General features: G+C 41.6%; 1 protein-coding gene across 2 annotated transcripts in view; it reads right to left on the bottom strand.

The window, feature by feature from the left end:
* Positions 1-12,654, bottom strand: part of inpp4b (inositol polyphosphate-4-phosphatase type II B) — a 264,526-nt gene that overhangs the window by 123,488 nt on the left and 128,384 nt on the right. For both annotated transcript variants that reach the window (XM_042425446.1, XM_042425454.1), the window contains 2 exons: positions 11,530-11,648; positions 5,507-5,623 (listed from right to left, as the gene is read on the bottom strand). In XM_042425446.1, coding sequence (XP_042281380.1) covers positions 5,507-5,623; positions 11,530-11,648 — 236 coding nt within the window. The remainder of the gene's footprint in view (positions 1-5,506; positions 5,624-11,529; positions 11,649-12,654) is intronic.

Raw genomic sequence — 12,654 nt, 5'->3', positions numbered from 1 at the left:
CAGAGTGGGTGTTGTTGACCTTTACCTGCTGGATATGATCTGCCAGAAAAGAGAGGTACCATTTAATAATAAAATGGTTGACAATGTTTCATTTTCTGAATCAACGGTTAAGGCTGAAGAGTGTTAAAAGCTGAACTAAAATCAACAAAAAGCAGGCGTGCATAAGCTTTGTTGTCTTCCAAATGCTTAAGAATCAGTGTTTTAACAGTGTGAACCTGTTAACACCATCATTAGTGCCCCTCCTCTGTCGATAAGCATGGAAAAGATCAAACAATGGATTTATATCTGTTTTGATTAAGGAAACCATGTATTTTTCCAAGCATTTCATCACAATTGAAGTTAAAGCTATCGGACTATAATCATTGTCGTCAACTGGACAAGATTTCTTAGGAACTGGTGTAATGACAGTATTTTTCCAGAGAGCAGGGACAGTGTGTGAGTCCAGTGACTGTTGGAAAGTAGGGCACCGTGCTGGAGTCAACTCCTCTGCAAAAATCCTTAGGTATAAAAGTCTACTTTATACCTCCTGAAAAAATGCTCAGTGTGCTCTTCTCTAGCCTGTATTTGAAATGTAATCATCATTTTGTGCTTTCGACCATGACAGCAAGAGATGGTTTTCTCTCATCCCGCATATAAACAGCGTTCGAGACAAGATTCAGCAAATTAGTTATACTTTGAATGGACTTTGTTTAAGTTATTATGCACAAAGATTTGGCTGAGCCTATAATAAAATTGCTTTAAATGAAGCAATCTCTGTGAAGTATACCTCTTTTCAGCCACAGTGAATTTTTCTTGATTCAGTGATCAGAATGCGAGGTGCCCCTGGGAGCCATTCAAAGTGGAGTTGCAGGTAAGACATCAGTGACAAAGTAAGGCTAGCCTGTCATTCTTTGACAACTAAGGCTTGGGGGGGTGGGAGGATCACTTACACCTGAGAGATATCTAACCCGGTCATACTCCTTCTCACACCTCTACTCCCTCACTTATCGTCCTCTCAGCCCTGTGCGTGTTCTCAAATATTCATGACCACGCAGCCAGTGTCATCTTAGAATATCTAAATGGGAAGCCTAAGGCAGAGGGAAATTATCCTACTATGAAATTCTCTGGTCCTCTACGAATGTTAAAGCAGTCATCTATAAACCTTGCTCCATCAGTTTCCTCCCCCTCACCATTTCAATTTCTTTCCCTCTTATTTCCACTCCAAAACTCTTATGGTGAATAGACGGCATGGCATGTCAGACAAAACGGCAAATTTGCAAGTTTTTTTTAATGTGAGCTATCTGCTCTCCACTGCGGTAAATCAGCTTGTGGCACAACATCTGCTATATGAGCTGAAAGTGATATGTAAAACTTCTGACAGATGATTTGTAAAACATATACACAAACATAGCAAATTGCCACCATGCTTGCTCTCTCTCTGTCTCAAAAAAAAAACAAAAAACAAACATTAAATGATTGAGCCTTGACTGAGTGATTCCTGATCTGCCACTTAAGCGACTGGGGGCTGACGCATTGTGCCAGCTCATGTTCAGGGTCATGCCTGTGTCACTTAAAGACTCTCTAATGAGACCCAGACAAGCATGCTGTGTAGGGCTGAGCAAGGCTGAAAATCTAAAAGCCACACAGCACGAAAGCACTGGTTCCTTAAAAAGAATAGAAAGACCCTCAAGTACTATATTGCAAGGCCACTACATGCGGTCTACTAAGAGAAAGGGAGAGGGAATTTTGAGCTATTGTTTTTGAGCTGGTTACAAAAGGTTGTGATCCAGCTCATCATTCAAAAGTTTTTGAATGATGAGCTGGATCACAACTTTTCCACACCCCACACTGCCTTTGAAGGCAGTGTGGGGTGTGGAGATGAGTGAAGAGTCTGAAAGGCTCAACAGGACCTGTCCTGTAAGGCTGTTGGTTCAGCCTTAAGCTCTAAAAGCCAAGCTTGAGTGAAATGCTGTGTTGAGTATCAGTGATATTCTTGACAGACTGACAGGAGCTACTGCGAAATCTCACTCACAGTCAGTGAGGGACAGCATGAAAGCCAGAGTGAAATTCTAAAGACCAAATTCTGAAGGAGTTAATAAAAAAGTATTTTTTTTTCCTTACAGTGCTATTAGAGAGCATATATCTAGGCAGATGGCAGATTGTATCTTTTTTAACAAAACCCTTTTTATAAACTTGAATTTAAGTGATGAACATTTCACCAGACAGCAGTAAAATATCTTTATATCCAAGCATTAACTTGCTTTGCCACCAGTGGCAACGCACTACACAACACAAAGCCTGCTCTTAGAAAGGAGGTGGCGAATGAATGGAGAGTTTATACAGTGTTGAGCTCACATGGGTGTTGTTCAACATGAATATTCAAGCACACCTCAGAATAAACCATTGTGTTCCCATTTTAAGCAAATTTCATCTGGGATTTTGTCTCAAGGCTGAATTCAAAGGAGGCAAATGACTGTACAGCAAGACACACAAGTTAATGCCATTACACAATGCAAATAAATGGTGTGCTACATAAAAAATTCAAGTAAAAGTTCATTTAAAGTGCTGTACAACATGTACAAAAAAACTTCATTATTAATTTCAAAGACTTTGTTAATTATCTTAACACTTGGTCCTTTAATTTGTTGAAACTGGGTGCAAATACAACAGCAAACTCTGGGAACATGCTGAGAACCAATTTTTCAAATTTGGCAAACAAATGTATCCTGGCACCGTACGGCACAATCTGGAAAAGAAGCCGGAACAAGATGAATACATTACTAGTCTGACAAATACTTTATCAGCATGTGGAGTTTGTATTAGCCTCAAATCAGCTCCCCTCTTTCCCTTTAAAACCAGAAGATGGGAGACCGGGCCCGCTTCTCTAAGGAGAATACTGTCTCCAGGAGGGGCACAGTTGCATGGAAAAAATATACATTGCCCCAAATATTAAAATACAGCACACCAAGTATGTATCCTGCAGCAGCTGATGTCCCTGTTTCACTTAAATTTACATCTCAGGAGACAGAAATTCCTGTGCACACATAACAATGCATGCAAAGTTATTTTACATGAATCTGTGCAGCTAGCCTACAATTAGATTAGGACAATAAAATGTTTACTTATTATGGTCTATTGCTTATATCTTTTTCACTTAGTAATTAAAAGCCCATATTCAGTAAGTCATATATGTTTACATGCATACAATAATGCACTGGCTGCATATGTAGTAGGAAAAGCAAAAGTCTGACTGCGTGAACAGACAGCTCCCCATAATAATATAATTTACACAACAGAAAATATTATTTATAAAAAAAATGTCCCTAGATGTTTGACAGGGCTCGGGTATTCCAAATTATTTTACTATATAAATAAGTAATCTGTGTAGAGTAGGTTACCGGTCAGGAGTGTAGAAACACACAGACGGTTGTCCACCCATTACTCTAAACCTTGGTGTCATATCTGAAAGAAATGGTCTTGCAAGGTGGAAACACAACTCAATTTCAGACCAGGCAAAACCCACCCACCTTGGTGCAAGTAGATTTCTTTCACATTCACAAGTGCAAAAAACTGACTCGAGGCCTTGCAGTTGGTTGCTGGCTTTGTGTCTGCGCAAAAATCAGAGGTCTAAATGTGATAAATTTGCAAATACTAACCACTGCTGTAATGGAGTCTTTACTCATCATAAAGTTCATGAATGTTTCATCTTAAGTTATGCCAAATTAAGATCTTGGCACCCAGGGTTGAGTGGGGTGCTTGATTAAGATCAAGCATTCACCCACACTGAAGAGCCTGTTATAAAGTCTGTTTAAAATGTGTGAATCAGAGGGCCCGGCCCATTCAGGATTCTATGTCTGGCTCTTTTTCCCATTCCCACTGATGTGCTGGCTGTTTCTCCCAAGGGGAACAACGCCAAAGGACGGTCTGCCATGCTCAGATGCACATCGAAGCCTGCACACCCTTTTCCTTCGAATCTGAAGGCAAAGGTCTGAGAATGACTCAGATGAAAGATACATCCTGCAGATGTGCTGGGACGCATCATCAGTGATGGAACCTGGGGTCATCGGGTCTTTCAACATCAGACACCCTCGCCCAGGCCGGCCAGCCAGGGTTGAGCAGCATTCACCCACGAATCTGCCCTCTTGATCCAAAGTCTCCTGGTGGCTTTCTCTGCAGCTTCAGTAGCGGATCTGATGCTCTTCCTCTATGCCTCCCTAGTGATGCCCAGTAGCGTAAACGATTTGCAGAGTGAACATCCTGCAAATACTCGGCAGCCCACCTCCACAGGCTTATAGCAAGTTCACCAGCTTCTGCACTTGTCCATACGCTCTTCCAAGGGCACTGTGAGTTCCAGCATGATCAATTGCTTGGTGGATTCTGAAACGATGATCTTGTTTGGTCGAAGTCGTGTTGGCTGGGAACTTCAGCTACTTACCCAGGTCCACTTCCAGGTGCCGGTCGGTTGCAGTGGTGAGGAGACCAGGCTTTGCTCTACGTTGTAGGTGGGGCTTCTCTCCAGCTCTGAGGAACGTGATGGTCTCTGGCTGGTGGTGGCAATTACTGGTGTTAATGGCCATGGCTACACTCTTAGCGACTGCCTTAAGCACTTGGTCATGCTGCCAGCAATAGCGCCCGTCTCCAAGGGCTTTTGGGCAGCTGCTAAGGAGATGTTCCAAGGATCCTCTTCCAGAACAACAAGGGCAGGAAGGTGTCTAATTTTTGCCCTAGATGTGAAAGTTTACTGGACTTAGTAGGGCATTGCAGTAGAAGTCTGCTTGCCAGATGTTGGACCAGGTGATCTTTCATTGCAGTGCACTTTCCCATCTTGTCAATGCTCATTGCTGTCCCATCCCTACCATCCTGCTGGCTCATACCTCCTCCATGTCTGCCTGCACTTCCTCCTGAACAATTCCTGTTGCTGCTCTTTGTCCTGGACGTTGTCGACCCTGGTTGCCAGGAGGTAGTCTATGCCTGCACACCCTGTTGCTATGAACCCTACCAGTTCCTTCTGCCTCAGCCGTGAACGTCCCCGGCAGGCCTGTTTTGTCTACTTTGGTGAGCAAGGCCTTGAGCTCTTTTCTGGTTTTCTGGATGGAAGCAGCTCATATGACTCATGTGAATGAGTACAAAGATTGTGCCGTAATTCACTGCCTGCTGTAATTCACCACACAACTATTTGCTCCTCTGAATCTGTAGGATAAATTTAAACATAATGAGATTCTGCTGCAGATTTCTCACAGCTTTTCATATTCATCCCCTGTAAAGTTTAAAGCTCAGTGCAGCACAACCAGCACTTGAAAGATAACTGCTTCATGACTGGCTTTGAACACATTTTCATCATTATCTCTCTCACTCTCGATTTTCAACATGCAAACATGTGCAGACACACAAAAACTCACACATTGTACAAGACCCTGGCCTGTCTGGCAAGCTCATCAGCGGCTAAGTTAGCCATGGAAAATATCAGCCTTCACACACACACACAGACACAGAGACACACAGAGCAAAACAACAACTGTTTACTCACTGATTCCTGGCTCTTGTCCTTTGCATCATACACAGTTAGCTTGACTAGTGTCTCTGTGCTAGCAGGATACTCTGAAGGGAAGGTCACCCCCGTCAGAAACAGCGGGTCTTTGTTCGCCTGTCAGAGAGAGGGACAACACAGAAAAAGGGTGAGATACTTTGTGTTTGTGTGTGTGTGTGTGTGTGTGTGCACATGTGTGATAGTGTGTACATGCACATTTGTGTGGCAACACACATGTTCATGAAAAAGCAGGAAGCCACGGGGAGAAAAAAGAGAGGGAGGCTTGGGGGGGTAAATGAGCCAACAGCTGGGCTCAGTCTGTCCTCCTCCTCCTCCCGGCATTTCTCCCTGCTCCCCTCACCTCCCCTGCTGCCTCTTCTGGGTACAAAAAAGGAGAAGATAGAGCTCTCCCTGGTGGGTCTACCTGGAGCTCTGGCATAACTACAGTCTCCCAACTGAAACTGCAGGCCAGGAGCAACAAATGTTGACAGGTAAATTGGCACAATGGCAGGTGGCAATAGGATTAAACCAGCCACAGCTGCCAGTGTTGAGTCATTAAACATACCAGAGGGCTAATATTCACTCACAACCTCCCTAAAATCACAATACGCAATCATCACCTTTAACTCCCATACTTTTTGAACTGCAGGGCTTGCTTCTTTCTCTCTCTTTCATTACACAGTAAAACTGCCCACCTTAACAAGGGTGTTACTGGTATTTACTTTATATTTGATGTCACTTGTTTCACCTGTTGGAAGGAATTTTCTTTCAACAAGAGACAAGTATCATCATGAAATAAGGCAGGTTTTTCTGTCAATATATAGATCAGGTCACTTGTTTCAAGAAACAATCTGAAAAATGGGACATTTTCTGACAGTATCATGGTAATGTGCCTTTTTCCAACAATGCTCTAGAAACACAGGAGATTCTTGTAATAATTTAAAAAATGTAATTTGTTAAAACATGTTTATCTGCAAGGTAATCAAGTAGAATTGTTTCCTTATTTCACTTGTTATTAGCACATCACTTGTAGATTTGACAAGATTTGTTTCATTATTATGTGTAATTGGACACATATGTTGTGGCATCCTAGAGGTTTAGCCGGCTCAGATGCATCTCGTTGTGGCCTTGGGTCAGTTCTAGCCCAGGGTCACATTTACATCATAATTCTCACAATCATTCTTGTCTTTGAATTAGTCTGATGTGGGCAAAATGCCCCTAAAAATAAACTTACAGGAAATAATAAATGCTTTTTTTGTGTGTGTATACTATCTGTCATCATATTTAATTTAAGTGCAATTCATTGCACCAGAAGCTGAGGGGATTTTCTGGGAAGACTCAAGGATTGTTTGGCCATTTGGTTTTGGCTATTTGAACCGATTCAAAGCACTTTGTGTTTACAGTGGGGGCTTCCTCTTCCTCCACTCTGCTCTGATGGGCGTCTCTAGAACGCAACCCTTTGGGACTGTGTGGGGACAGGCTGGGGAGTGGTAATGAGACTGACACAGACAGGCTGGCAGACATGTACAAATGTGTGGTCACACCCTTGAGGAAAAAAACATTAGGAAAAAAAATAAGACTAAGCAATATGGCTTAGATCCATATCATGAAATTAATATTTTTCTGATATTTATATATGTCATGTTATGGCAAAAATAGGCAAAATCCCAAGTAAGACATTAAAAGTGGTGTTCAAAGCGATGCACTGTGCATTACATCAGACAATAACTGTAGAGCAATAAAATTACATAATAATATGACATCAATAATTCCTCTAAAAGTTCATCAACAATACTGAGGTTCGATTTTTTTATTCTTGACCTTAAAAATAGCAGTTGATAATAACAATCTCACCTCAAGGTCCATTTAGTTGCTCTTCAGAAGCTTTCTATCATATCACATCAGCAGCAGATAGAGGTTTGACAGTTTTCATGTTCAAATTTCCAATTTCTGAGCATTTTAATCCATCTATGATGCCTTGAAAGTTGACGTTCAAACAGTATTCACTTACCATAAACATGGTACATGCCGTAAACAAAACATGCCTGCCCAACGGCTGACCATTGCCTCAAACTACTCAAACATAATGATCAATAACTGGTCACTGTTTCCCTGGATTCATTTGCATTAGTTCTCTATTCATTAAGCAACAATTAACAAATGCTAAATTAATTCTAAGTCCGCTAACTTGTGGCTCATTAGAGATTGACATACTGACCAGTAGAGTACAGACTAGACTAAAGTAAGAGATGCTGGGAGGGTTGGGAACCAAACAATGAAGTTCCCTATTAAAAGGCAGTGTACTTAAAACATACACACACACACACACACACACACACACACACACACAAAGACAGAATTATGTGTTGAACTGCACACACACACAAGGAGGGGACACACAGACCCACCTCTTCACCGCACCACTAACCCCACTGATCCTTCAGAAATCTTCAATGTGCTGACAGAGGGGGAATAAAACAAGTCTATTGCTTCTTGTATCAGCCTCTCTAGACATGGTAATACTAGTCTTGATACCCAGTGCCATTTTGCCATCCAGCCATGAAGCTCTGTGGTTTGAGTAGACCAACATCCTTAACACACAGTCCGATTCAGCACAGCGAATACAGACACGGAACCAATGTACTGCTTTGAGCTCAGCACAAACCTGGATATATATCAGTACACCGACAAAAAGACAGACAGAGTCATTATGCTCAAGAATGTGCAGGTACACACACACGCACACACAAACATAACCCTTTACACCTCCCTCACTGGCACACTGAATAGGCCTCATTCAGACTTACCAGCATGCTTGGCAGCCTCAGCTGCGTCTGAATCTTCTTAGTGCTACTGATGGGCTGAGATGAGCTAAAGTGGTAAGCCTGTCTCCATTTACACAGACAAGTAAGCCAGTCTGTCATACAAGTGGTCAACATATGCTAGAGGAGACAGCTGTCCCTCTCTTGTCTTTTTGACCGTTTGTGTTGCAAACCTCGGTGGAATCGCCAATTTAAACCATTAGAGGGTGTGTGTGTTTGTGTATGATTGGGTTGGTGGGGAAGTAGGAGTATTCTGGCTTGAGTCTCCCTACACTGGAGGTTTTTTTCCCTCCCTTGACCACTCAATTACACACACACACATACACGCACACACACACACAGAGACTAGACTTTTTGGACTTGTTCCAGGCAGGGGGTTCTTCGCTTGACTAGTATGACATCAAAGGCCGTTTTATCCCCTAGCTTTGCATGACGTCAAATCCCCTCGAGTACTGCCACTCCTGGACCCACTGCCCATGTTTTAGGAATGGGATTTTCCTACAGACATATTAGGGTTTGGCAGAAAATGCAGCTCTTTCCATCCCAATTTCTCGTCTCTTGTGTCATGCTAAACACACTGAGAAGGCATGCACATGTGGAAAACAAAGCACTTCCAAATTTCACAAAAAAACAAGGCCATTTCTTTTCTTGAAATGGCAGAGCACTCGATTAAAGATACAAGATACCATTTTTTGTCAGTAGCTTCAAGTACAATTTGTCGAAGATGTTTCCCATTGCACTTTAAGGAGATTTAGAGGGCTTTAGATTTTCTACTTAAGTTGTCACTGGTCCTTTCTGTTTTACCAACAGTAGATTAAGATACAGTACCCACATGGAGACATGCTCTTGCTCTGCAGAGATAAAAAGGGTCTGCCTATTGTGGGAATATGGCACTGTGTCCCAGCTCCACACTATATACTATATCAATACTATTAAGTATATACTATGTACTATTTGGGGAATTCGTATAAACAATATTAATGTACTTGCCTGCATGAGTGGACTGGGTTTTTTGGTTCAATAGAAATCTGTTGTATTTTAACTGGCCTTTTGTTGTGACTTTTTACAACTTCTTTCTATTTTCGATATGCACAAATAAACAAGAAACTCACATGAAAACTTTCAATGTCAAGCAAAGGACCTATTGTTTTCCAAGGATCTGTTATTTTATGTTTTGTTTTCCATGCTCACCTGAGGCTGTCGGACCAACATCTTAATCTATCCTCACCCTTTTTTCCCCCAACAGTGAGTAGCTAATTCATTTCTCCTGTGTGCATTGTGGAAAACTGTCATTGAACTATAAAACCACATTAATCAATTTTATGATTCACACTTTAAATACATATTCATACTTTTTAAGTACACTTTATATTGTTAGCTTAGAGTTAGTATATAGTATGCAAGAGGCAAAGGGTAAAAGATTGTTTTATCTTTTGGTACAGTAGCTGTTGCTATTTTGAGGAACACCAAGAGACAGTCAGTACTTGAAGGACAGATATGAGCTTAACACCGTTGTTAACATCATTTGGCATATTCTGTTTTCATTTTTTAAATTAATGAAATCTGAAGAGAACACTGTCCTGAACTCAAGTCCAGATCTCAAATGATTTAATGCTATCATGTTCTTTTCATCTGACCCCTGTCTGGTGATTCATGAGTAAGACTAGAGAGGGCTACTGTATGTAGCAGCTGGCATGTTCCATCATTTATCTTCTAAATTAAACCTTTATAATATATACCATGCATTCCAGATAATACACCTATCACATGAGTGGGACTAATGCTTGAGATTTCATGCAACCAAGACTCCAATCAGTGCCCAGCAAAGCCAGCGGCAGCTGTTGAGTGCAGGCATCCCGGGAATGTGACAAACAGGAGAAACACAAGTGGCAGTTGGGCTATCTTCAAATTCATACTACAAACACAGCAGAGCTCCCCACCACACACACACAGACACATACATACACAAACACACAAACACAAACACACAGACACATACATACACAAACACACAAACACACAAACACACACACACACACACACACATACACACACACACAGGTTACAGGTGTCCAGACAAACAACCTCTGTTCCTCTTAACAACTCTACTACAAATAATACTCTAACTCAAAGTCAATTTTTGAGAGTGACTGCATGTTTTAGTGTCGTACAGCTTTTGAGTCAAAAGTACTCTGATATCACTGATCAGACTGACTGATCTTATTATTGTAGAAAGTGGTAAACTGTTTTGGTATATGCACTTTTACTACACTATCCTGACTAATGAAATTAATATCTGGCACAGAAAACTGCTCAGACTATCTTAAACACCTCTTATAAAGTTGCAAACCTCTCTTTTAAAACTTGTAACATGACATGTAAAATCACATACGTGCACATACCCTGTTTTTGTGGAGTCGAAAGCAGTCCATATCCTCAGAACCTACTCCAAATCCTGAACATTACTGCCATGAAATCAAAACTGCAGCGGCACTGAGTGTCTGCAGAGCTGCCTGAGCCAGCATACAGTATCCTACCACATCCTGTGTTTCCACTCTCACACACACACACACACACACACACACTGCTGTTCCCTTGACAGGGCTGAGGGGAAAGCAGTTAAAATGCAGTCTTTGAAAAGAGACGGTTATGCTAATTTAGCTTTACTGGATTAGCAGGAAAATAAAAGTGTCTCCTTTTTATGCGTCAGGAAACTTTGCCCTCATGTGAGGAAAGAAAAATGTGTGTGTGTGTACATGTGTGTAAAGGGGGTGTTCCATAGTGGGACAGAGGGCAGCTGTTGCTGTCCAAAAAACACTTGGTTGGCTGTTGCCTTAGCAACAGTGCTGTCAAAGTAGTGGTAATACAAGGAGCATTTAAAGAGGTCAAAGAGCATAAAAACACTCTCACTGTATCGAACTCCTATCCAATTAAGCCCACAAACACATACTGATTGAGAGCTACACACAAACTCATATAGATGCATGGACACAACTGTCACAGGAGATAGAAGGTTAACGCTCATAGTCTGTTCCAGTTCGATGAGTCAGATGGTAAAAAAAAAAAAATAAGGGAAAAAAGGAGGCCAGACAGAGATGGAGAGAACACCAACCAAGACCCAGTGACCCAGAGACACAGCGAAACAACAAACATCAAAGGTTGGAGAGAGGCTCAGAGGATGGTGCATGTGTGTTGCCTTACCTCCACTATCTCTGTGCACACGTGAGAGACGAGGTGCTGCTTGTGGGGGTCTATGACAGCCACCTGGACCAAAGCATTGGGCTTCCTGTCTCTGCCTGAGGCCACCAGATCACTACATGCTACAGAGAGGGAGAGAGGGAGGGAGAGTCGATGAAGGGAGGAGAGGATGGAGAGAACAGGAGACAAGAGGAGAACAGGGAGAAGAAGAAGAAAATCAAGATGAGGAGGAGGAGATAATCCCTTACAATAGACATATAAGTGACACAAATCATATGATACTGGGGCACAAATGAAGAACATATTGAGAAACACAATAAATTAATCTGGGACAAGAAAAGAAAAGAAAACAACGAAGGTAGATGATTTAAAAAATATCTCCTGTCAGATTAGAAGTCACATGCCAAAAGCGTTTAAGAGTTGCATCACCACAAAGGAACAAAGGAGTTAAATCTATGGTCCCTTCTCTCTTTCTCTCTCTCTGCAAAGATTACAGGAATCAAAATATAATAAAAGTTTTGTAGAAATAAATAAAATGTATATACATTGAGATATATAATTGTTGCCTCAGCAGTTGATTAAAATGGCAGCCAGACAAGTAGTATTCCCTCTGGCAGTGAGATATCAGTTTTATTAGGGCTTTCATTTCCGACAACAAAAGCAGCTTGTCACTCAGCCCTGCTGGGCTCCAAGGACAGGAAGACTTTGCATCCCACAATTCCTTTATAGGAAACCGACACTTCCTGGTTACCAACAGAAACTCCCCCTAACACGATAACACTCGCTGATCCCATCACAACTAAACTGATGCATTTGTTCATGATAAACACTACTGCACTAATATATCCTTGTTATTGCTTTGGAAAAATCACATATACAGTTCAGGTGTGTTGCGCTTTAGACCAAGAGTGGGAAGTTTGCTTTTTCCTGAACCTTTCAAAACATGTTATGTGCAACACTGAGCAGGGAAAAATGTCGATTTCTGCGGTTACAATTTGTCACAACATTGAAGATAAGTTTAAGATGCTGTTCACGTCTGTTACACATGAAACGCCTATAAAAGCATCCAGCCTGACACCCAGTAGATTACACCATATGGCTCTGAATTTTATGTATTAATGAACATTG

The sequence above is a fragment of the Thunnus maccoyii genome, chromosome 2, assembly GCF_910596095.1.
Source record: "Thunnus maccoyii chromosome 2, fThuMac1.1, whole genome shotgun sequence".
Classification (NCBI taxonomy): domain Eukaryota; kingdom Metazoa; phylum Chordata; class Actinopteri; order Scombriformes; family Scombridae; genus Thunnus; species Thunnus maccoyii.
The sequence above is the reverse complement of the archived record's forward strand: the minus strand, read 5'-3'. Positions and strand labels throughout refer to the sequence as shown.